This window comes from Tupaia chinensis, unplaced genomic scaffold (assembly GCF_000334495.1).
Source record: "Tupaia chinensis unplaced genomic scaffold, TupChi_1.0 Scaffold138921_1, whole genome shotgun sequence".
NCBI lineage: Eukaryota > Metazoa > Chordata > Mammalia > Scandentia > Tupaiidae > Tupaia > Tupaia belangeri.
In genome coordinates, this window is record NW_006198812.1 from 273,077 (window position 1) to 299,607 (window position 26,531).

The 26,531-nt window shown below is 38.0% G+C and overlaps 3 protein-coding genes across 3 annotated transcripts in view; 2 read left to right on the plus strand and 1 right to left on the minus strand.

Moving 5' to 3' along the window:
* MNAT1 (MNAT1 component of CDK activating kinase) overlaps window positions 1-5,902 on the plus strand; it is a 240,324-nt gene extending 234,422 nt beyond the window's left edge. Inside the window, exon 8 of the mRNA XM_006161766.3 lies at window positions 5,430-5,902. Coding sequence (XP_006161828.1) covers window positions 5,430-5,550 — 121 coding nt within the window. The 3' untranslated portion in view covers window positions 5,551-5,902. The remainder of the gene's footprint in view (window positions 1-5,429) is intronic.
* Window positions 5,903-13,577: 7,675 nt separating this feature from the next.
* Window positions 13,578-22,503, minus strand: TRMT5 (tRNA methyltransferase 5). Its single transcript, XM_006172229.3, is given in 6 exon segments — window positions 13,578-14,224; window positions 15,104-15,589; window positions 15,592-15,754; window positions 17,170-17,294; window positions 20,702-21,354; window positions 22,426-22,503. Coding segments are annotated over 6 exon segments (1,515 nt in total). The 5' UTR covers window positions 22,431-22,503; the 3' UTR covers window positions 13,578-14,141.
* SLC38A6 (solute carrier family 38 member 6) overlaps window positions 22,455-26,531 on the plus strand; it is a 64,659-nt gene continuing 60,582 nt past the window's right edge. Inside the window, exons 1-2 of the mRNA XM_006161768.3 lie at window positions 22,455-22,763; window positions 23,861-23,991. Coding sequence (XP_006161830.2) covers window positions 22,479-22,763; window positions 23,861-23,991 — 416 coding nt within the window. The 5' untranslated portion in view covers window positions 22,455-22,478. The remainder of the gene's footprint in view (window positions 22,764-23,860; window positions 23,992-26,531) is intronic.

The window sequence follows — 26,531 nt, forward strand, 5'->3', positions numbered from 1 at the left end:
AAAATGTAATACCTATTGTACACTATCCTAAAATACTTAGTGTATTCTTTAATAGTAATAAATTACACAGTTTTCTTCAGTTATAAATCAGAAAGGTTTGTCTGAGTCATCTATATTCAGTTATTGAATATGAATAATAATAAATCATGGTCACCCTTAGACACCATATGGCATTTAATTTCTACATCAGAGCTTTGATGTTTGAATAGACTAAATGCCTCGTGTAATTGTTCACTCTACTCCCAAATGTGCTAGTATAAATCTGAATTTTTTTTACCTTTATTTTTATTTTTTAAATTTTGCTAGAGAGTGCATGTGCTTGTCAGAGAGACAAGTGAAAGAAAGAGGGAAAGTGAGAAAGCACATCCTCTAGGGAACAGTCACCACAGTCCCCTCTCCTCCATTTCTCCTTTGGGGTATTTGGGCTTACAAGCACATGGGCTTGGCATGCTTTTCAAGTCACTGGGTCCAGGCCTCAATCCATGCAGTAAGCCATGTGGGATCCAGCTGCCTTAACCACCATGCCATCAGCTAACCCCTGAAATAAATTTTAATAGTTTCAAGTCATGTTTTTACTTGCTGACTAGATAATGAAACAAAGAGGAACATCTGGACTGTATGAGGGAGGGTTCTTCAAAAAGTTAATGGAAAATGCATAGTAAGCAAGAACTACATGTGGATCTTAGGATTTTTTTCTTATACCAAAAATACTTGTACTTCAATTCCATTTTTTGGTGAACTTTATGACGTCTTTTGTGTGTGGAAGTTTGTTACATTTTAGTTGGTGTTCACAAAACTGTTAAAAATAATTATTTAATTAAAAAATTATTATGATTATTATTTGATTTGCTATAGGGCATGTGCACTCACCAGAGAAAGGGAGAAAGCAAGCTTCCAGGTCTAGGAGTTGAACCATGGCTGGACACATGGGAGCCTAGTACCTTAACCACCATGTTATCTCCTGGCCCCAAAACCATGTTTTTATCCAAACTGCTGATTTTTAGTGCCTTTCCCCATTTATCTTTGAGTATATGTTTAAAACCACGTTTTAACCAAACTGCTGATTTTTAGTACCTTTCCCCATTTATCTTTGAATATATGATTACCATTCCCCTCTGTAGACAGACTTTCTAATATTGTGATTAGGGTAGAGTACCTAAGTGCTAACCTTAGTTTTCCGGATGTGTCTGATTTTTAAGATACTTGTTTCAGTACACTATTGGCCTGGCTGTTTTTAAATCTCATTGAGATAGACTTCAGGTTGTTAATATAAATCTTTTAAAGCGGTGGCTGAACTAGTAAGAACTATTGGCCTTGACAGCTGAGATCAACTGCCTGATGTCTCTTAATGACAGATTTGAATTTTGTGAGTTGGGATGCAAATCTGTTTAGAACTGGTCTGTTTAATGAATGATGTCTTTAAATGCAATCTTTAAAAAATGGGCCACCTTGTAAAAAGAAAGTCTTGGTCTCTAGAGCACATTACTTTTCTTAGTTTGAACCAGTCCAAGTTTTTAACTCTCCATAGGGCCTGGTAATTTGAGGTAGAGGAAACTAATACGAACTTCACATTTTTGTTTCAATTTAAATTCCAACATTTCTGATTCTCTGGATCCAATGTGTTTCAGAGGTTATCACAAACAGGTTACTACTGGAGGCAAAGAGTACTTGCTCCTGGTCTTGAGTGACAACTCCTGCCTGCCCTCTGCCCCTAGCCGAGAACTCAAAGCTTTGTTGAATAGCACTAAAACGTGCTGAGTCCAGGTCTTCAGCCAGATGGTCGTCAGTGTAGGGCTTTAAAGGAAGGGAAATAGTAAAAGAGTAATCTCAGAGGCACTCTCTTGTGTTAAAGCACTGAGAAAGTGAAGTCTTTCTGAAGCGAAGTGTAAATTATACCACCTTCATTTGGAGCAAAAGTTGCTAAATAGAACAGAAGGAGAAAACAGTGTAGGAAATGAAAGTTCAGGAACAAACTTTCAAGTGTGGTTTTCTAATGTTTTATCCTCTCTGTTACTCCCCTCTCAGGATACGCTGCTCTTTTTCTCATCCCCTTCTCCAAAGTTTACTTGAAAGAGAGTTTGAAAAGTAATGGCAAAGAAAAGGGACTTTATACAGCATAAATTAGAGTATAAGATGCCCTTTGTACAAAAATCATCTTAAACATGCTTTTGAAAAACATACTCTTTTTTAAGCCTTATTAAGAAAACAATTCAAGGTATATTTTTAAAAATCTTTGGGTTTAGTCTGCTTTCAGTAAAAATAAGGTATAGGTACCAAAATAAGCAAACCTCTTCTTTTCTTTCCTGGTTTCTGCTTATAAGATTTACACATATTTAAAATAAACCCATGAAAAACAGAAATAGTGTCTTGGGATTGACTAAATAGTCAGAGCAATTACCTCCAGGCTCCAAAACCCAACAGAGCTTGACTTTTGGAAATAAATTTGGCTAAGACCTCTTCCTCATTCTGTTGTATAAAGGTGTACATGAAATGATACTGACCTCTGCCAGAAACCCCAGGAATTCTATTCAGTGATGTACTTGTAATGGTCATGAAAGAATTAAAACAACACAGATGTGGATTAAAGTGAAAAAAGTAGGCAAAACACTAAATTCTCATTGTGTGGTTTCAGAATGGCAGATCCTCTAAAATACTTTGGCATACCACAATAATTAAAGGGCTTAAAACCAGAGTTAAGATACCTAAAAAACAAAAGCCCACAACTGAATAAAATAAACAAATTATGTTTTTTTAAATTGGAATTAATGTAGGTTGCCATGGTGAAAATATGTTGAAATACTTAACAGTAATGGTTTTGTGCAGCCTTAGAGATCAAAAACAGCAATGTAAATATAAGCAGACTCCTAAAAATCATACTCGCAGACGTGTTTAATGTAAATGATTGCTAGACAGGAAGTGCATTTTTTCTATGCTATGCAAAGAGATTTTAATTGACTTGATTTTGGCAGAGAGAATCATACAACTTAACATTAATAACTCAAATTTTAAAATATTTGCTCATTGCTCTGGATTACGACTGTATTTAAGAAATACTATTTTCAAACACTAATGAATCATTTTAGATAAACTTTTTTTTACACATTTATGGCATCAATGAGTATGACTGTTTATTACATTTTGCCTATAAAAGCTGACCTGTTTTATGTACTCTTTATGGAAACAGTGCACAGTCATAAATTAAAAGATGCAACTGTTTTGGATATTTTACTGGTGGTCCTGTGTTTTCCTGCCAGCAGTGCAGCTGTTTCAGGTTTCTCAGGATAACATATAAAAAGCTGTATGCACACTACAAGTTTATGCTCAAATTGCCAAGCCAGAGATGGTATGTATGACTCAACTTTCCCAGAAGCAAGCTGTACAAAAATGTGATGAATCAAAACAGTTGCACCATGGGTTGTATGAATGTCAGGAAAACCAATTCTCATTTATGATAGTTTGGTGTTTAAATTTTGCCATGAATTAACAGACTTTGGAGCTAAGCTTTTTCTTCAGACAGTTTGAGAAAAGAAAGGGTGATATAATATCATCTGATGTGTTTATTAAAAATTAGCTGGAACTTATATCAGGAATGAGCTATTTCATTTTCAAGTTACCTGTAAAAATATTACTCATTTATTATTTACAAGATAGTTATTGAGTGCCCAGTGAAGCCAGCTTGAATTTTAGACTGAAGTAACTTAACACTTACTTCATAATTCATACATCAGAATCTTAACAGTTGACATTTTATTGTGACTTGTATAGTAGTAAGCTGATAACTTTATGGCTGTGTGGAAGGTTTGGTGTATTCCTATTTAAATCCTATGAGGTCTAAGGTTCTGTCTAGAATTTGATAATGACTACTTAGTAATGATTGTTTCTGAAGTGAAATGTATCACAAGAGTATATAAGATGAGGTATGGAGGAAAATAGAACTTTACCTAAATATTTTTGTCTCATTCTTTGAATTTATTTATACACACACACACACACACACACACACACATCTATACATATATATGTTATAGATAATATATCTATATATTATATATAGATCATATAGTCCATATAGAATAGATTTACATTTATTTATAACACACTATACTAGTATGTTATATGTAATATATATTTATACCTAATAACATACAGTATATTAGCACATTATGTATGTAATTTCTAAATATGTAAACTTTGGAGATGCATGCACAGATTAGTTTTTACTGCTATAAATATAGTTTCAAAAAGTTTTGGATTGTTGCTTAATAAATTACAATTGCTGTCCTCCTTCCACTTTCCCCTTTCACCCTTGGCAGAGAAGCAAAGAACTGAGTTAACACTTTGATTTGTGGCAAGATGAATAAATTATAGCCAGGAGTTTAGCCTCTTACTTTGGCTGCCTTTTCTATTTGGTCTCTTACGTTGCCATATATTTTTTTAATCAAACAAGCTTATTAAACATGGATCCAAATGAAAAACAGTCTTATTATGTTAATAAATAATAAGTTGTTCATGCATTAAGATCTTGACACACAGGAAGTTTGAATGAATGAGTGAAGGTTCCAGGTTATTAAAATGTTCTGGTACCTGATTTATTCATTTACTATACCTGTAATTCTAAGGTGGGCAAAGCCCCTTACTTCCTGAGGCCTGAAGAAACAAGGCGGTTTCCTACACTAAGCATGAAAACAAATCTGGAAACACTTGTTTTCAAATGATGTTGGTAGTCATGCTAACAAGTTTCCCCACTTTGGTTAGAATTGTTTTACTTGTTTAGGCCTCTTGTCGATTTTTATCCAGGCAGAAAGTTTTAATTGCTAAAAGACTGTGTGGTTGGAGAAAAACTATCTGTTACACTTGTCTGTTGAGATCAATTCAATTTTTATATTTGCTGTGTGAAACATCCTTTTGAATGCAGGCTGTCTAAGCTTTCACCTTCCTTTCTGCAAGGAGACAGTGTAGTTTTGGAATTTTGAAATAAATGGAATATTCTCCTCTTCCCTATTTTGTTTTTAGGCATTTATGAGTTTGCTTTAAAATATATTTATGTAAAAATACTAGTAGCATAATAGTATTGTGGTAAGGTGTTTTTATTAAGAGTATGTCAAGACAGCATAGTTACGTACCAAAGTAATAGCCAACAAGTCAGTCCTGAAGATTGTGAAACAGTGAACATTTTCGTAGCAAGTATCACTTTGAAACCTCTTCCAGAACTGTTTTTGACCCACCTGTGATTTGCTTTGTAATTTGGTACTAGCTTAGACACTCCATGTACAGTCAGTATGTCGAAAGGTATAATCATTTATGAAAGTCTGAACATTCTAAACCCAGAATTCTATAAAATTTGAATGAATTTTATGATAGTTTTTAAAAATGCTACTATTTTTTACATAATTTCTATATCATTTCCATCTTTTTTTGTTTTGTCTTAGGTATTTAAACCACGTCAGAGCTGCCTCTCCACAGGATCTTGCTGGAGGCTACACTTCTTCTCTGGCTTGTCACAGAGCACTACAGGATGCATTCAGTGGGCTTTTCTGGCAGCCCAGTTAACCATTTTGTTTGTTTGTTTGTTTTTCCTCCCTTTATAAGATTTGGACCTTGGAGCCAAACTAGGGAGCTGGCAAAAGTAAAGCAGACCTGTAAATTACAGCTTCATGCATCTGCATAGCACAGTAATACCACTAGCAGTTGTGTTAAAGTATTTATAAAGAGGAAATTTCTGAACTAAGCCAAGTAATATGGGGGATACATATTTGTGGAGACTTATTTTTTACTTATATTTTCATGGGAGGGATTGAAGCAGTAAGCCTCATCTGATGGAAGAGAGGAATAATTTGCTATGTATGTTCGAATTGACAGACTTGTAAAATCTTTTTAAAAATAAAGCTAGACTTTATATTGAGTTTTGTGGTTTTTCTCTTATTACAATGTTTTACTTGAGCACATTTTAAAATGCCATTTTGATTACAACATTTAGTCTTAATATCCAAGTCTATTATTTCTTCTCATAAAATGTTCCCTTTTTCTTCCTAATGTCTTCTTAATATTAGTCCAGACAAGTGGATATATTTCCTTCTACCAGCAGGTTGTAGCAAGTGAAACCTGACCTGTGATAATGTCACTCCCTCATTATTAAGGACTCAAGCCCTGTTCTGAGCAGTGGAGACTGAAGAGAACCTGGATCAAGGTATTATAGTTCCCAGCTGTGAGTCATACTCAGGATAAACCAGAACACAACATTCACGACAAATTCAAAGAAGTGAGTTAATAAAATTTAATACTTAAATGGCACCTTTCACCTCCAATTTGAGCTCAGTTTATGATGAAACCTTGGGGACTGGAAAAGGTACATTTTAAGTGAAATTTCCCTGTGCATAAATTGTAGACTCTGATGTAGTTTCCTGTTGAAACTTCAAAGGCTTTTATTATACCCAGGATTATGCCTAAAGAGTTTGGTTGTGGATAGGATGGATATTTGTAGCATCTCAACTTTGTGTGAGTCACTTATATAGACCACAGTATAAGGGACATAGTTTCTCAAGGAAATTAAAGGATTTCCTATCAGATCTCCATTACAACAGATGTTAGATGTACGGGTAAAAGGTTTTGTGAAAAGTGACTTGTGGTTACATTGGGATGTAACAAGTCCTTATTTTACTAAGCAGGTATTCATTTCAAGAGTACGTCATTTATGTTTTATTTTTTTAAAGAGAATGATTTTTGCTATAGGACGTGTGCGCTTGCCAAAGAGAGAGAAAGTGAAAAATCATGCCCCATGGGGGTGGCCACGCCACAATCCCTTTCCTCCATTCTCTCAGGATTTTGGGCACACACATACATGCACCCAATGTGAGTTTCAAGCTGCCAGTTCAGGACTTGAACCTTGGCCATGTGAGAGTCCAGCCCCTTAAGCACTATGCCTTGCTGGTCCCCTATATCTTCATCTTTATAATACTTCTATCTTTGTTAAATCTGAAAACCAAAGCATTGAATAATTAAGAGGTCAAGATCATATATACAGGTTAGTAATAATGCAGTATTATTAGAACACAAGGTTTTCTTTTTGAAACATTCCAGTTTTATCTGTACTTTTATCAGGATGTTTATCCTGGTTCTTATGTCTACTAGGTATTCTCCACATTAAGATCAGTGCCTTTAACTACAGTCTAGAAATCTGTTCAAATAGTGAAAACACTGAACTTACGGTTAGACTTTGGTGTACTAATCTGTAAGAGTAATGAAAAAGAAACACTATTACTTGTTCTCAGTACTGTGTATAATATATTCTTTTTTTTTTTTTTTTGGAGAGGTTTTCGCTATAGGGCGCGTGCGCTCGCCAGACAGACAGAGACATAGAGACAAAAAGCGAGAAATCACCCCCCAGGGGGGATGGTCACGCCGCAATCCCTTCTCCTCCATTCTCCTCTCGGGATCTTGGGCACACACGCACACGCGCCCGGCGTGAGATTTAAGCCACCAGGTCCGAGACGCAAACCGCGGTCGACTACGTGGGAGTCCAGCAACATAGCCATTACGCTAACTGCTGGTTCCCTAATATATTCTAAAAGAATAGACTCATCCCAGGTTCAGTAGTGCAGTTTATAGTATACCAAACTGCAGTGCTGGAAACCACACTGCCAATAGTGGGTTCAGGTCCCCAGTCCAGTTGACTTGAAATATGCCAGGTGTATGTGCTGCAAATCCTAATGAACTGGAGGTTGGAGGAGGGGTCTGGGTATGAGGAGACCCTAATATGACTCTCTCTGTTTTGCATGTGCTATCATGAATAAAATTTTTAAAAATTAAGAGAATGGGGCCATTAGGTGGCCTACTGGTTAAGGCATTAGACTCCCACATGGCCTACCACGGTTCAAGTTTGTATCTGGAAGCTTGAAAATCACACCAGGCACAGGTGTGTGTACATGCCCAAAATCCTGAGAGAAGAATGGAGGACAAGGGATGGCAATGTGGTCATCTCCCCCTCACCCCAGGGGCGGGGGGTGATTTCTCACTTTCCCTCTCTCTCTCTCTTTCCTATTGAGCAAAACACACCCTGTGGCAAAAGCTAAAAAAAAAAAAAAAAAAAAAAGAGAAAAACCTAAAAAAAAAAAAAAAAAAAAAGTGAATGAACTAATTAATAAAACATTTTTAAAGGCTTATAAGACTTACTTTGAGCCAACCTTATTATAAAAAGTGTATATATCTGGTTTTGCAAATAAATTCCAAAATCTTTATACATTTGTAAATATTTTGCACTTACTATTACTCTACTTTATTCAGTAGGCCAGATCTAGAAATTGTTGACAGATCTTATTAGGTCAAATGGAATGGTGAAAAATAACCTAATTACAATTCACTGAATTCACTAAACAGAAATATTCTTTTTTTTTTTTTTTTTTGGAGAGATTTTCACTGTAGGGCGCGTGCGCTCGCCAGACAGACAGAGAGAGACATAGAGACAGAAAGCGAGAAATCACCCCCCAGGGGGGATGGTCACGCCGCAATCCCTTCTCCTCCATTCTCCTCTTGGGATCTTGGGCACACACGCACACGCACCCGGCGTGAGTTTTAAGCCACCGGGTCCGGGACACGAACCGCGGTCGACTATGTGGGAGTCCAGCGACATAGCCATTACGCTAACTGCTGGTTCCCCTAAACAGAAATATTCTAACTTGATGTACTTATCTCATCTTCCTAGCTATTTCCTTTTTCAGACAAAAGTATGCATTTCATCTACATGAATTACATCTTTTTAACATTTTACACTAGTACAGAAATACTTAACAACTATGAATTAATAACTAGTACAGAAATACTAGTTAACTACTCTATTACTTGTGTGCCAAACATTATGCTTCATTATTTGTGTACTAGCTAATCTTTTCAACAGTACTACTATTATTTTCCACATTTTAACAAATGGGGAAGCTCAGGGCCAGCAGATGGCATAGCGGTTATGTTATTGGATTCCCACATGGCCAACCACGGTTCAAATCTTGGACCTAGTGGCTTGAAACTCACACCAGGTACATGTGCATGTGTGCCCAAGATATGGGGAGGAGAAGGGATTGCACGTGGCCATCCCACCTGGGGAGTAATTTCTCCTTTCCCTCTTATTACCTCTGTCTCCCTTTCCAGTGAGTGCCCATGCCCTGAGGCAAAAAACCTCTTTAAAAAAAAAAAAGATGGGGAATCTGAAGTGTACAGGTTAAATAACTTGCCAGAATAACTTGTAATAAGTCAATACAACTTAAAATTAGCAGACCTGGGATTTGAATCCAACCAGTCATGTTCTAGAGTCTGTGTTCCGGAGATAGCTGTCAAACTGTCATGCTTACATACAACAGCTGTGCCCAAACCAGGTCTTTATAGTCAAACTTCATAAGACTTCAAGGAAATTTTATAGATCAAGCATCTAGATCATCTTTTATGGGCTAGTAATGACATCAACTAAATGAGTGCAGCAAAGCATAACTATAAGCTCTATGTTCTCACTAGTTTTGAACAGATTTATAGACTGTAAAGATCTTGTATCTTGAGAGAAGTTCTGATTAATTGATTGTGTAGAAATTATTTTACTAATAGCTATACTTCCAATTAAGCAGATAGTAATGGAATGGGATATGTTAACATCATGGTTAAGATGCATTATCAGTTAGTACTCCTTAATTTGATTCAATATTTCATCTGCGCTTCTCTTAGAAGCTATCTTTAGGTTGTCAACAACTGGTCAGATAATCATTTTTAAATCTAATTATTGTGACAGGAAACTTGTCAGAAAATTAACAAAACAAAAAGTTGTATGTAATGAGCTTGCTAGCCGTCATTTCCTAGTAGACTCATCAAGAGTTCATTTACTCGGGACCAGCAGTTAGCATAATGGCTATGTCGCTGGACTCCCACGTAGTTGACTGCGGTTCGAGTCCCGGACCCAGTGGCTTAAACTCACGCCAGGCGTGTGTGCGTGTGTGCCCAAGATCCTGAGAGGAGAATGGAGGAGAAGGGATTGTGGTGTGGCCATCCCCCCTGGGGGGTGATTTCTTGCTTTCTGTCTCTCTGTCTCTCTCTGTCTGTCTGGCGAGCACACGTGCCCTATAGCAAAAAAAAAAAAAAAAAAAGTTCGTTTACTCTAGCTATCCCATGTAAAAGTTTAGGGTGAGCATAGGTTTAAATTTAATAATCACATATTCACTTATCCACTCTGAGAGAAAAGGAGAGAGGTGCAAAGGTTAATAAAACATTTAAGGATTCTATTTTTCTACTTTTTTTAAAAAGAGAGATTTTTGCTATAGGGCTTGTGCACTTGCCACCAGAGAGACAGAGAGAAAGCGAGAAATCACCCCCCCGGGTGGGATGACCATGCTGCAATCCCTTCTCCTCCGTTCTCCTCTTGGGATCTTGCCATGTATGGACACACATTCCGCATGAGTTTTAAGCTGCCAGTTCTGGGACTTGAACAATGGTCAACTATGAGTCCAGTGACGTAACCATTACACCATCTGCTGGTCCCACATTCTATTTTCTTTACAATTATATATTGGCATAAGTTTTCTAATTAATACATTACTAAGTGGAGGCAAGAATATTACCACTTGATAAGTATGAATAAAACATCATTTGTCCACATACTTCATAAGAACTTAGCACATCAATATACTAAGGTACATGCTTGAGTTTCAAAACAATTTGAATGGAAATCTTTAAATAAAGACAGGCGGCTTCAGTTTATTACTTCCATATACTTAACCACTTATTACCTTCATTTATTTGCATTACCTACCATTTTGGAACGCATTTGAGTTTGTAATTAATGATCCAGATCAGGGGTCCTCACACTTTTCCATAGGGCCAGATAGTAAGTATTTTAGGTTTGTGGGATAAGCTGCAAAATCAAGGACATTATATAGGACTTATATAACAAGATAAATTGCTACAATTTTTTGATTGACAAAATCCAAAATAAAATTAAGTGCAATTTTTTGTATTGGTTTTTAATTTTTTTTTTCCACTGGAGACAGAGAAAGCGAGAAATCACCCCCCAAAGGGGATGGCCATGCTACAATCCCTTCTCCTTCATTCTCCTCTTGGGATTTTAGGCACACATGCACAGGCGCCTGGCCTGAGTTTCAAGCCTTCAGATCTGGGATTTGAACTGTTTTTGGCCATGTGAGAGTTCAGCAACCATAACCATTATACCATATGCTGGTCCCATTACTATTATTATTAACATTCTATAGAGTGCATGTGCTTGCCAGTGAGAAAAAAGAGAGAAAACAACTTCTAGGGGTCATGCCATGTTGTAGTCCCTTCTCATCCATTCTCCTCTTGGGATTTTGGGCACACATACATGCCCAGCATTTTCAAGCTACTAGGACTGAGACTCAAACCACTAAATCAGCCATGTGAGATCCAGCCACCTTAACCACCATGCCACTAGCTGGGCCTATAAGGCCTTTTTTTGGGGAAATAACTTTGTCTTTAACTGGGAATCTAAGTAAGTGTTCCCTATCATTAAAATCAACTGTAAATGACTTGCTGTATGAAATTTTTACATATTACTTTAAAAATGTCTTTTTACAGATAGATATTGCCAAATATTGTATCACTCCAAGAGTGTATTTTATTAACTGAACACATTCACTGGAAAGACATTTGTAAAATCTATATTTTTCCATTGATGCTCAGTGTCTGTGGCACAGTTGGTAGAGTACTGGACTGCATACCTATATGCCTCATGCCAACCAGGGTTCAAGTCCCTGTTCTGATTGGCGAGAAAAATAAGGAGAATGCATGTGTGCCCAGGAATCTGGTGGGCTGGAGAACTTAAGGAAGAGGATAGCACTGTAATCAGGCCCTGTGGAGGCTGTTTCTCTCTCATGTATGTTTGCACTTTTTATTAAAAAGCAAAACAAAGATGAAAGACTTTTCCCTTGATATTTGCCTTTTAGCATGTCATTACAGAGCACTATCAATCACTTCTGATTGAAGATTAATCAGGTAAGAAGCTCCTCAGTTGCACTTAAAACAGTTATGAAATGGGAAAATTTCCTTTGCACTTGTACCAAGGTGCCCAAAAATACTGAACTCAGAGAATCCATTTACTGCTAATTTGTATAAGAACATAACTCCTGTTTCTTATTTTAATTTTTGATAGCATGAGAAATGTATTAAGTAGGATATCATGATTCAAATATCAGCTGTCAAAATAACTTTGCCACAGTATGTTTCACATTAAAGTTGTTTTGCCTTGAAATCGAAGATTGAATTCTTTAAGAAATATTATGAGGTCTTCACCCTAATTTCTAAAGTCATTCTGTGTTCTAGAAATGATTAAGGGCGGTTCTTGGAAAAAATGTCAGTCTTTGCCCCCAACTTCAAAAATGACAATCCAACTTTACTACAAGTAAGTAAATCAGAACAAGTCAGGACATTCAACTTCAATTTCTGACAAAATTCAAGGAACTAATGGTGGTTAAAGTCATGAAAGCGAATGAAGTTTACCCAGTGGTAAACACTACTAGTTTAGTAGTACATGACAATTAAATATTTTCTGCAGGAAAAAAAAAACAGGAGATAAAAAATAAACATTTTCTGCAGGCTATCTATTGATGAATAATATAATGAATTACCATAGGCTTTAAACTCCTCCATTTTCACAAACTTTGTAATCTTCGTCCACTAAGCCTTTTTTTCCCCCCCTCCACACATCTTTTTTACCACCACGTTATAATACATCTTATCAGATTCCACTTTAGGTTATACAGAATTAGTGTTTTCTCAACTTCTTTGAATCCGTATTAATCCATAGTTGCTCCCCACAGAGTTTTCAGAGGCTAATTCTTTAATTACATCAAACTTGGCATGAATATCTCAAATAAACAAGAACTAAGCAGCATTGGTAACATCTGTCAACTCATTAAGAGCCCAAGAACCACTCAGAATTCTTTACCTTTTTAATCGAATACTGATGTTGTTTCCAATGTCCTAAACTCTGAACAACTGTTTTTGCCAAAAGGTCAATCATTAAGAGTTTATTTTCCCTGTACACATCTCTTTAACTAGTACATTCAAATACAAGCCACCATCTGTAAAGGGCTTTCCTTGACTGGCTAACAAATTAATCATGTGAAGACTTCCTTTAGTTCTGGTCTCATTTTAATTTTGTGAAGAAATTCTGCTTTGATATTTCCATTTGAAATTTTCTGATTTTTCTGACAGTTGCTTGCCTATGGTTGGGAATACTGTGATGAGTGCTTTGTCTGGTAATGTCAATGTTTATTGTATTCTTTTAGTACCTCTGTCATCTGTATCTATTCAGTATCAAATAATTCATGTACCTTAAAAGCACAACATTCAAAGTCTACTTTTCTTGTTTTGACATGATGGATATGCACTGGTAATAAAAAAATTAAATGTCGTGGCTTGGCACTCAATACGTTGTTGAGTTACAACCATGTCGCTGTGATTTGTAGAGTGCTAAGCAGCAGTGTGATGAGTCACATCCAGTCTGTGTTATAACCACTTAACTCTGCTATTGTATCATGAAAGCAGCCACAGACAGTATAAACAAATGAACATATGTTCCAATAAAACTTTATTTACAGACATGGAAACTCAAGTTTCGAGAAATTTTCACATGGCACAAAATGTTATTCTTCTGATTCTTTTTAACTATTTGAAAACATAAGCATATGAAATAGATTTTGGGCCTACAATATGTAGTTTTGTCTATCCCTACGTTAATAACATTTCTTATTACATTTATAGCAGGAACTCATTGCTAGTAGTGGTTATGTAAAATTTAGCTATACCCTTCAACTAAAGGATAACTACAAAACTGTAATATTAATGCTTTCCTACTTAGCATCCAATTATCCTATCTTCAGAAACTATTTTCCCAGAAGACAGACAATACCTAAGCATAGTTAATAAAAATTTAATTATAAAATTATATTTCCATAATTTTGATAGTAATAACAAATATTCCATTTCAGTTAAATTTTAACTTAATCCTCAATTTATAAAACAATGAGGCAAAGTATAAGGCTTAAACACTAAAGTAACTTAAAATTTCATACAGCCATACAAATTATATTTCACTACTTAAAAGTCTGGTGGGTAGATGGAGAAAACATTTCCAATTAAGTGTTTGAATCTGTGTTTTTTTGTTCTGAAAAGGCTTCATCTGTTCTCTGTCGTTTCAGAGGCGGATCTTCATGATTCTCTGTAACAAATGCAGAAAGCCTATTTTAGGTAAGATATTTAACAGCTGAAAGTACTTTGAAAAAATAAATGTAGGCTTTTTTTTTTTTTTTTTTTTTTTTTGTCAGAGGGTGCGTGTACTTGCTGGGGCAGAGGGGGCTGTAGACAATGAGAGGGAAAGTGAGACATCACCCCCTAGGGGGATGGCCATGGTGCAATCATCTCTTTTTCATTCTCCTCCTGGGATTTTAGGTATGCACACACACGCACCTAGTGTGATTTTCAAGTCACCAGGTCCAGGACTTGAACTTGCGATTAGCTGTGTGGGAGTCTAGCACCTTAACCACTATGTCACCTGCTGGCCCCAAATATAGGCATTTTTAAGATTTGTAATGTAGTCAACTTAGACATGAAATAATATTTTTGTGGTTTTACCATTTTAATGAACTTCTATTACACTGAGTAATGGATCATACTAAAATTTGGAAAAAATGAGAGAAACTAAATGAAAATAACTAACTAGAATTAGTTTAATTACTTGTTTCCACATTTAAAAAATATATTTCAAGAGCCCAAAGAAAGCTACATTAAGAGTATTATAGTCGGGACCAGCAGTTGGTGTAATGGCTATGTCACTGGACTCCCATGTAGTTGACCATGGTTCGAGTCCCGGACCTGGTGGTTTAAACTCATGCTGGGCATGTGTGCATGTGTGCCCAAGATCCCAAGAGGAGAATGGAGGAGAAGGGATTGTGGTGTGGTCATCCCGCTGCGGGGGGGTGGTGGTCATTTCTCGCTTTCTGTCTTTCTGGCAAGCGCACACGGCCTGTAGCAAAAACCTCTCTCTCTCAAAAAAAAAAAAGTATTATAGTTTACATATAATTTCCCAGAAATTGCTCACCTAGATTCATGATCTGGTTCTTGTAGAGTACAGAGGAAGGGATTTGAAAGGTGATACATAGCATTTCCTTGTTAGGAGCCACATTTCTTACAAGGTGAACCGAACTGCATGCCTCCAAGGAAACACCCAACACAGCTTCAGCTCGTTGTCAAACATCCTCAGCAGGATTAGGATCTTTGGAAAAGCTGTAACAGTGCACTATTGGAAGGAGCTCACTGCTGCATGGCTGTCCATCTAAAAGTGATTTGAAAGCACCAAGAAACTCTATAGCCTTTGCTGGCAAGTTCATGACAATGTGCACAGACTGTTTTCTTTCTTTTGACAGTCCCAGCTGCTGCATTAACTCTTCTCTCACTGGTCCTTGGAGGAAGTCTTTCCCATCCAAGTTGAAGACTTTCACCTTTTGGTCCACTTTATTTAATTTACAGTTGTGCAGCAGCCATTTATGGGATTCAGGATTGAGATCATTGGCAAATACAGCACAGCTTTCTTTGCTACTGGTATGGCAAAGGGCCCGACCCCAGCAAAAACATCAAATAGGATATCTCCAGGTATGAGAAGTTCTGTGATACGGTTATGTTCTGTAGAGAGATGAGGATTCCAATAGACTTTTGAAAAATCAAATTCATAGGAATAGTTGTTTTCTCGAACCTGAAAAAGGTATTATGCTTATGGTTATTCTGCTTAGTCCTAAATTCCAGCCACTGATATTGGATAGGTGTGTGTGTACACACTTGTAAGCACACACACATTTAAATTTACTACAAAAGTAAATTTTACAGCACATTTAAAGGCACTGTAATTAGAATCCTGGTGTTTATGGTATTCTTGGGACCAATTAATGTCTTGCATTAGACTTTTTCATCAGAAGTCATCTCTTCAAAGCCAAATGGTTCTCTATCTCAATCCTAAAGAGTCAGAAAATAGTTGTGAAATCACATAAGGAAATTTTCAGAAAGGTCAACTGACTTAATTTTTCTCTTATGCTACCAGCTAGGGAGGATAAAACTTTGATTCAAAACAACATACCACACGTGGTGGGTAGATAAGTTGCATATAACATTTGCACCTAGCAAACAAGTTTTCCTCTTTATTTAGTTTGCAGAGTTTGTAAAAGGGAGACATGAAAGATGTGCCATTGACATTTGGAAGTATTTTACTATATTTTTAGATAGTTACTTGGACTTTCCAAGTTACTTTGACTTTCCAAATTTCATGTCTATAAATTACAGCCAGTATACAGAATGAATCATTCTCATATACTCTTCCCTTTACCAAAATCTGCATTTTCATAGGTAAACTAAATACACAGTGAACTAAGTCTTGAACAAAATTAAGACTTTCCACCACTCGTTTTGGGTCTATCATCCATGTTATAAAATACAAAATAAAATTCAAATTACAGTCATGGAAAATGACTTCAGCAATCATATTAAGTTCTTTATTTTATGGATAAAAGAGCAAGAATCAAAGGCCAGAAAATTCCAAAGTTCTATAATTTCTGATTGAGTTTAATCTTCCATCTTCTGCTTTTCTGGACTTTAATCCAAAATTTGTACATATTTTCCTCTCACAACCACATCAGATACTTCTGGCCATATTAAGGTTCCAAAGTTGAAAATGTTTCTCTACATTTCTGCCAGCTAAAAGTCTGTCAAGGTATAACTTAGATTTAAATATGTCTTGAGCTATTTCTGTGCTACAACTTGCTTTTGTCACTTAACCTTTTCCATGTTCTTACTATATCTTCTCAAATGTACCAATATCAATGGTAATTAGATACCTAACTTTGAATGTGATAAACTCTTATCACTGCTCTTATCCTATTCTTTTAATGAATATGGAGCTCAAAAAATCCTTTAAAGATAGGGTACCTTCTTGTATCATTATACCAGAATTTAACCAATTCTTCTGAAAAGCTTTATCTTTCACAATTATCCCTTAAATGGCATACCTGACATTAATTTCTCACTCACTTATACTAGGTATTATAAATATTTTAATTTTTGTCATTAAACATTACTCTTGATAAACACCTTACTAGGAGATAATAAAATACTGTATACCTTTGTAATCATGTTTTCCTCTCCAGATAGCACTTCCATTTGGAAATTTCGATATGTATTATCAATATTATTGATTTTATTTACTGCTGAGGTGATTCCAGGATTTTTGTCAATCATAACTTGGCCTAAAAGGAAAGGTAAAAAAAAATCAAATACCGCCTATTAGTTGCAAATAAAAGCTAAAACTGCAAATACAAAACAGAAGTGAACTGTGTTTTCTTTTGGTTTGTAGACTAAAAATTCCACCTACGGTGGGTAATGTGGCATGGAATTCTAAAAATTCAACAAATTACTAATGTTAATATCTAGCAGTCTCCAATACACAGGTACAGGGACCAGCAGATGATGTAATGGTTACATTCCTGGACTCCCACGTAGTTGGCTGCAGTTCGAGTCCCGGACCTGGTGGCTTGAAACTCATGCTGCATGTGTGTGAGTGCCCAAGATCCCAAGAGGAGAATGGAGAAGGGAATGTGGCATGGCCACCACCCCCTACAGGGTGATTTCTCACTTTCTCTTTCTCTGTCTCTCTGGTAAGTACATGCACCCTACAGCAAAAATCTCTTCCTCAAACAAGAAAAAAAAAATACACATACACACACACACACAGGTACATGAAAAAAATTTATGGAGGAGTTTGGGATTACTTTATTTTTCTATGTTCTTACTTTATCTTCTCAAATGTACCAATACAACAGGTAAGCAAAAAGACCAAAGGAAATAGAGAATGGAAATAGAGATGAGAGGTAAAGACAGTCTTGGAAAATACCAGCCAAAACATCTGGCCTGAAACCCAATGTTTGTTTTACTGTGGGTTTGAAATAAATTCCTCTACTTTGGAAATATTTGCCAGCAAAATAATGTTTCTGAATTTTAAAAATTCTTTAAGAAACCTGATTCTTTAGAGTCTTATCTAAAAATGTTCATTTACTTAAGTTGTTCTTTTTGTCAAATATTTATCAGCACAGAAGTTATGAAAGAACTACATTAGAAATGGTATATTGATGCCTTACTGGTCTACTTTTTGGTTGGCACTTTAAGAATTTATAAAAATCAGGTCAGACCATGGTGCAGTGGTCTGAATCCCCATGAGAAGGCCTGAATCCCCATGTAAAGGTGGCCTGAGGCCTCCCTTTACACCCTGGCACAAGAACCCAGGATCCAGGCCGGCTGACAGTGCAGGTGAATTATGTGAGGATCCTGTTGGGGATGCCTATTTATATTGCAGAAAAAAAAAAATCTACACCATCAGGGTCAGCAGGTGGTGTGGAGGTTAAGGCATGTTGCAGTTGTATCTTGCATGGTCAACTTCATGGTTCGAGTCCCTGGTGTCTTAAAAGTCATGCACATATGCGCATGTCCGTGTGTGTCCAAAATCCCAAGAGAAGGGTCTGCAAGGTGGTCAATGGGGGGGCGGGGGGTGTTATGTCTCATTTTCTCTCTCTCCCTGCGAGCGCATGTCCCTATAGCAAAAACTGGAAAACAAACACTATTATCTCATTGTATAAGGAAAGATAACTTGATATAAGATGGTTAAAAAAAAAAGTACTCAAAAATACATATATGCTGAATACAACCAGAATTTCTCTAATAATTAGATACCTGATTTGAATATGATAACATCAATAAACTCTAATCAGTCATTGGTTTTATCCTATTCTGTTTCAGGTATCTGAATTCAACTTTTAAGGTATAGAGGTTAGTTTGTAATGAGAAATAACGTTTAAAAGAAGCTATTCTAAAGGTCTGCAGTAAAAGTTTTAAAATTACTACTGTATAAAAATATTTTACTTTTAATCCAGGAGTACCCCTTTATGAAAGGGACAGTACAAGAGTAATGCTATGGAATGGTTTGAGCTAGGGTAGGCAATGACTACAGAAACCCTAGACTTGACGTCTGCACAGTCACAATTCTTTTTAAGTATTTCTTTTTGTTACCACTATGCACATTTCAAGTCCCTTTCACTGCAAAAACAGCAATGCCTAACAGCCCAGTTTTGAAATCCTACTCATATAAAATATCAAGCACTACATTAAAAATAAAATGTTATAAGGCTCACACGTTCCCTGGAAAGAGAAAGTGAGAAAGCAACCCCACACACACCCAGGGGAATGAACCATGCTACAGTCCCTTCTCTAATCTCTTGGGATTTTGGCACACACAAGCATCTGACATGTTTTTCAAGCTGCTAAGCCCAGGAATTGGGGGATCCAGCTACCTTAACCACTATGTCATCTCCATGGCTCACAAGCACTATATCCGCTGAAAATAATTCCTTTAAGTTCTGACAATTACTCTATATTAAGAAAAAAATTAAGCTGAAGAATGTAGGCATAAGATATTTCTATAGGGACGAGTGGATTTTGATTAGTCTTTTTTTTTTTTTTTTTTTTATCCTAAAGAATAAAGACCCTAGGGTTTTTGTTTTTTAACCACCATAGAGTATGCACAATTGCCAGAGGTTGCAGAAGGGTTGGGGGAGCATCACTCCCAATAAGACATAATCACACTACAGTCCCTTCTCCATTTCTCCATCCTGTTGGGATTTTGGACGCATGCACCCACCTGGTGTGTTTTTCAAGATTCTAGGGCCAGGATTCCAACTGCAGTTGGTCACGGGGGATCTAGCTCCCTTACGCACTAGATTACAGGACTGGCCCAAGGCCCCAGGATAAAAGCTGGGGCTACAGAGGTTAAGACATTCGTAGCATCATTTCTAAAAGACTAGGAGTACTATAAAACATATAAGTGTGGTGCTTGACATACAGCAGAGGCTCAATTAATTGAATCAATGAAAACATAAGTGCACTAGTAAACAGTGTCTTGCCCTTTTGACTATAAACACCCTATTTTTGCCAGAGGGCGCACAAGTTTGCTAGAGACAGAAAGAGAAGGGAAGGAGAAAGCACCCTTCAGTGTGGGTGTGGTCGTTCACATAACCCCTTCTCTTCTTCATTTCTCCACTCTGTTGGTGATTTTAGGGCATGCATCCACATGTGCCCAGCATGTTTTCCAAGCCACTGGAGCCAGGATTCAAACTTTTGTTAAGACTGACCATGTGAGATCTGGCCATGGGGCTGGCCTTCCAATTTTTATTTTATTTATAGTAAAACACATGTATGCACATGTGAGAGAGACAGGGACAGAGATGCACCTTCCACCGGGTCTGGTCACACTGTGATTCCCTTCTCCAATCCTTCAGCTCATCAGATCTTGGGCACTTGTGCCCATGCCCTGTATGTTTCAGCATGATGGGATGGGGTATTCAAACTTTAATTGCCATATGGATGGCCTTGGTTTGAGTCCCAGACTCAGAGGCTTGAAAGTCATGCTTGGAGCCTGTGCATATGTGTCCGAAATCCCAAAAGGAGAATGGAGAAAAGACTGGGGCGTGGTCGTCATCTCTGCGGAGTGATTTCTCACTTTGTCTCTCTGGTATGTGTACTCAGTTTAAAGCATCTCTAAAAGAAAAAAGAAAATTAAATATGCAAATCACTTTCAAGTACATGAATATTATTATGACACACCTACCAATTAGATGTTTGAAAGGTAGCTGATGATCTCGAAGGTTCAGGTGTGCTATATGTCCAACTCTGCTAAATCCTGAGGTCACATCTTGACCTTCAGGTAGCACAGCTCTCAGGATTTCTTCTGATTTAAAGTTTTCATAAGTTAGTTCCAAATTATATTTAAATATCTGCGGATTGACATTAAGCTGCTTTAATATACTGAGTTCTGCTTTCTCAAAGGAATCAGGAGTAAGTATTTTATAAGGATCCAACATAATTAGCCTACTTTCTTCGTCTTCTGGATCTTCAATCACACGTTTTATACCTGGGCGTTGTAGTGCTGCCCTTTTAAGGGATCGCATCAATTTATTGACTATTTCTTTTCTTACTTTAAGAACTGGAATAGTAATGGTCTTTTTAAAAGCTGTTCTGTCAAGTTTTGTCATTCCTCGAACATCAGAGGGTGGTGAAAACAATTCACAGTCTCTTTCATTTGCTTTTATTTCTGGCATGGTTGATAATCTTCTTTGACCCAACAAGAAAATACGAAGCACTTTCCTAAGTTTCTGGGCCAGGGATGTCCCAGCCAGTGGAATCAGTGTTTCTGATTCAGTTATAGTCCACTTTTCCACTTCCAGAAGTCCTCTTGAAAATCCAAATGGCCTCCATAAGATCCTAAAAAAGGGATTTATGCAAAAAAAAAAAAATACTGTAAAGGTACCAACTTACTTAAACACATTCACAATGGCTTTTGAGCATAAAATATAAATGACTTCAAATAATCTGCTAAATGCTGATTAGTAAAACTTTTAGTGATATTTGGGAATACTATCTTTTCCGGGATATGATGAATTTTATTAATGGCAAATAATAAATTCGCACCTTCAACCCACCTAGGACCAAAGGCTTGGTAATCCATTGTCAGGTTTCCTATATTCAATTAAATCCACCCAGAATTCGGATTGGAAGGCTGAGATTTGGGTTCAAGGGTCATGTCTAAATGAAATGATCATTCTATAGGATACGAACAATGGTACTATTAATTAGGATGCTCTTGTGCCAGATGCCATGCTAAATGCTTTATACACATTATCAATCTTGGGAGCTGTGTGTAGTAAAGTATCACATCTCCATTTTCTAAATGACTAAAGCCCAAAAGTAGGTTAATTCACCCAAAGCCTCCTTCCTGGTAAGTGGCCAAAGATTAATGCTTATGTTCCTAATTGCTACGTTTGTCTGCGATGATTTACTGTCCCATGTCTTGCCTATAACTACAGGCTTCAATATTTGGAAAGGGAGGGCTTTGCTGAGTGATCTATGCACAGTATCAATTTTTCACTTTGTGTTCCAAAGCACTAAAGAAGTAACTGCGAGGAAAGCGCCCTACCCTAGAATCCTGAAAAGCAGCTAGGTCAAACTTCACAGTCGGACTTCAAATTGAGTCTAAAAGTTAACTGGCTCGGTGACCCTAGAGAAATGACTTAATCTGAATTTCGGTTTCCCATCAGCAAAATGTGACAAAAGGTACAAAAGTTCTATCAAAAGGCAAAAACAGACACCTCGCCATGCTCTACTCGGACCCAAGCTCAGCACCGGCGGGAGGCGGAGAGCAGCCTGGGCACGCCGGCACCGCCCCTGGCCCATCCACCCCTCTGAACCATCAAGGGCGCCGCGGCCGCCACCTCACGGGTGGTTCCATCTCACTCCAGGGGTTGCTACGCTGTGGACTCCTTGACCAGAACTCACCTCATGCCCTCGTGCCGCTCGGAATCGCGAAGGGGGTAGACTGGCTGGCCCCGATGACATCATCACTGTGCGCCGCGGACTACGTCTACTCCCACCTTTCCTGGCCGCCCTGCTGCGGTACAGGAACCCGGAAGGGCCCGGTTCATAGCTCCGCCTCTGACCCGACCAACGACGGGAGCGCAGGGCAGGCGTGGTGGCTCGCGGATGGACCTGGTAGTCAGCAAAAGGACAGCATGGAAGCGACCTGGGGCAGCGTCAACGCTGAACGGCGCTGGTACGTCTCGGCCCAGCAGCCCGAAGAGACAGAAGCGGAAGAGTCGAGCCCGTTGCTAAGCAACGTAAGTGGGCTCCACTGGCTTTCCGCTCATGTCCACCAGAAAGACTGGGAGAAGCGGGCCACCCTGAGAAAGAGAGAAGCTGGAGCCTGACCCTCGGGGATGGGTCCCAGAGGCACAGCGCGGACTCAAATGAAAGCGGCGCGGTTTGAATGTCACCGCGCCTGACGTGCTCTAGGAAGCAAGCTAGGGAAATGTGCAGGCTCAGGTGGGGTGAGGATGCCACTGTGAGCGGAGGCTGGGGACGACGGGATGAGCAGCCCTAAATTTATGTGACCCACTGTATATTTTCGCCATGTTAATTCCCCTACCAGTCTTGCGAGCTCTTTGCAAGAGTCACAAGACATTTTCTTTCTCCACTTAGTCACAGGGAGGCTATAAACATCTTGATATAGAGATCCTTAGTGGCGAAGAAGTAGAGGTGGCCTGATAAATAAGTGCATAGCACGTGTCTAGCCCTAAAACCTGGGAGATTGGCACTGCATTTTTACTGGAATCCTTGGATTGTAACAGTTTCTAGGATTTTACTCCCAAATGCTGTTTGGGGTGGGAAGACTGTTTTCAGGGATGTCCTCATGGGAGTGGTGAACTGCTTCTGTTTATTATATTGTCACTGTTAAGATATTCCTGATCATCCTTACCGTTCAGAGGAATTAATTCATCAAGTATGTAACTAGAGATTAGTTTTTCAGCCCTAGTAATTGGGAAGCACGAGTTGTCCACTGCAGTCCTGAGCTGACTCAGGGATTCTTCAGGAATCACATGAGCCCAGGCCATATGCTTCCTCTTTGTCTCCAACCCCATTCCTGACCTGTCTTCATCTCTTGCCCTCACAAGCTTAGCCGTAGCTCTTCCCAAAGCCTACCTGGCTGTGTAGTGGTGGAGGTGATTTTCCCAGGCACTCTAGGTTTCTAGAGCTGCACTGATAGGAGGTGGGAAGAAAAGGAAAAGAAACCAGTCAGTGTTGATTAAGCAACTTGTGTGTCACACAAAGCCTTGTGGTTTGCAGAAGACTTTCTCCAAACCTTTCAGTGATTTCTTGATATAATTCGAACATCATTATCCAAACGTTTAATACTGTTAAATTTGTGTGCTTACAGGAACTTAACAGACAGGGATCCCCAGGTGTTTCATTTGGTTTCTCAGTATTTAATCTGATGAATGCCATCATGGGAAGTGGCATCCTTGGCTTAGCTTACGTTATGGCTAACACCGGTATCCTTGGATTTAGGTGAGTTTTTAAAATATTTTATATTATTAATTCCATTCTGATAGTACACTGAGAAGCAAAGGGATAGGTTTCAGGAGCTGATGTTAATACAGTTTCTAGTTACATTACTTTTGGTGTTTTAGCAATTTTTCTTTTCATCATTATTTTGGCTTTAGGCCATTATTTTGGCTTGGAAGGATGCTAAATAGTTTTTTTTCTTTTTTAATCCAAAAGTATGGCTAAACTTTAAAACGGGGACTTGAGCCACACTTGTTTTTAACCTTAAAAAGTGGCTTATTTGGGGGCCAGCAGATCGCATAGCGTTTATGCCATTGGATTCCCACATGGCCGACAGTGATTTGAATCTCAGACCCAGTGGCTTGAAACTCACACAGGGTAGTTGACGTAATGGCTACGTCGCTGGACTCCTGTGTAGTCTACTGTGGTTCAAGTCCCGGACCTGGTGGCTTAAACTCACTCCGGGCGCATGTGCATGCATGCTCGCTTTCTGCCTTTCTGGTGAGCGCACACCCCTACCTGAGATCCTGGGAGGAGAATGGAAGAGAAGGGATTGCAGGTGTGACCATCCTTCTGGGGGGCTAATTTCTCACTTTTCCTCTCACTGTCACTATGTCTGGCAAGCATACACACCCCTAGGCAAAAAAAACCCTAAAAAAAAAAAATGGCATTGTGTCACATTGGCCAAAGTATATCAGCCATGCAAATGGACTATAAATAGTAATTTCCTGAGTATAAATAAAACACGTAATCTTTTCATTCCTTGTCTCCTTCTCCCTTCCTATTATTAAGATTATTCCTAAACCAAAACTCTGAAATACAAAATACTTCAAAATCCAAAAGGTTTTGAGTGCTGTTGTGATACCACAAATGAGAATTTCCCACTTGACCTCATGTGACAGGTCTCGGTCAAAACGCTGCAACTAAAAATGCATAAAGCTACCTTCAGACTGTGTGTATTAAGTATATATGAGACACTAAGTGAATGTGTTCAAAATCGTATCCTATTTCCAAGATAATCTCATTTTTATATATATAAATATTTTAAAATACAAAACAAAAATAATTAACAATCCGTTCATTAAAATCTGAAACTCCTCTGATCCCAAATATTTTGGATAAAGAACACTTACTTTACAGTACTTTCTGAGGCCATGTGTGTGTTCCATGCCTATTCTTTTTTAACTTTCTACGCTTGGTTTGTAGGACAGCTTGACCAGAGGAGAAGACACTCTAGCTTTTCTGTGCTTCCATAATACTTTACATACTCATTTTGATACTATAATGTGCTATAATTGTTGCAGAAAACAGACTACTGAGTAATGGAGCGCCACGAAGAAAGAACTCAGGTTTATATCACCAGTGGTCCCAGCAGAGCTCATACTGGGGCCGGCTTGTAGAAGTTACAGGGGTTATATAGTTTGCCTCACTGATGTTGCAGACCAGGGAAAACTTAAGAATCTCAAAACAGTGCAGTCCAGCTTGTAACATTTCCCTGCAGGCAATTTGCAAAGGTGGAATAGAAATACTTCCTGTTTGCAAGCAGTTAGCAAACAGAATCTATATCGTAATGATTCGTTTGCAGTCTGTTCTCCGCATTAAACTATGAAATCCTTAAGAATTGGGCTTTATCCTTAGCATCTTCTAGCACTATGCCTACTAGAATGAATGAACACTTTTTGTTTGTCAGTAGAAGCAGACCTATTTTACCAGGAAATTTAAAATACATAGGAAGTCTCATTTGGGTTTACTTTCTGCTTTTATTCCAAATATTTTGATGAAGAAATCAACTTTTAAGTAACCCAGCTTGCTTTTTATTATGGGATGTATCATTTCATCATTTTAAAACATTAGAACCATATGTGACACCTTAGGCAGGACATAATTAGAGGAATTATGTTTTATCACCAGAGTCTTTCATATAGATCATGGTCCCCAGCCTTTTTGGCACCAAGGACTGGTTTGGTGGAAGACAGTTTTTCTGCTTGAGGTGAGGAGGATGGGGGGGAGGTATCAGGATGATTTGAGTATATTACATTTATTGTGTACTTCATTTCTATTATTATTACATTGTAATATATTGACATAATTATGCAGCTAGCCATAGTGCAAACTGAGTGGGAACTCTGAGCTTGTTTTCCTGCAAGGAGATGGTCTCATCTTGGGGCTCCTATGAGAATCTAATGCTAATGCTGACCTGACAGAAGGTGGAGCTCAGGTGATAATGTGAGCAATGGAGATTGACTGCAAATACAGAGGAAGCTTTGCTCACTTTGTCCTTTGACTGCTGCTCACCTCCTGCTGTGTAGTCCCATTCCTAAACTGCAGTACCATGGCCCAGGGGTTAAAAACTCCTGATGTAGAAGTATACTAGTGAACGAGGTCTCATTTAATTGTATCAAATGGTTTTTTTTTTTTGATGATGATGTTAAACTATTACTTTGTGAGGTCTCTGATGTCAGTTTAATGATATATATCCTTACACTTCTCAATTTTGCTATTTATTAGCAAGTATTAAGTGGACAACAAAACTAGGAGTTCTT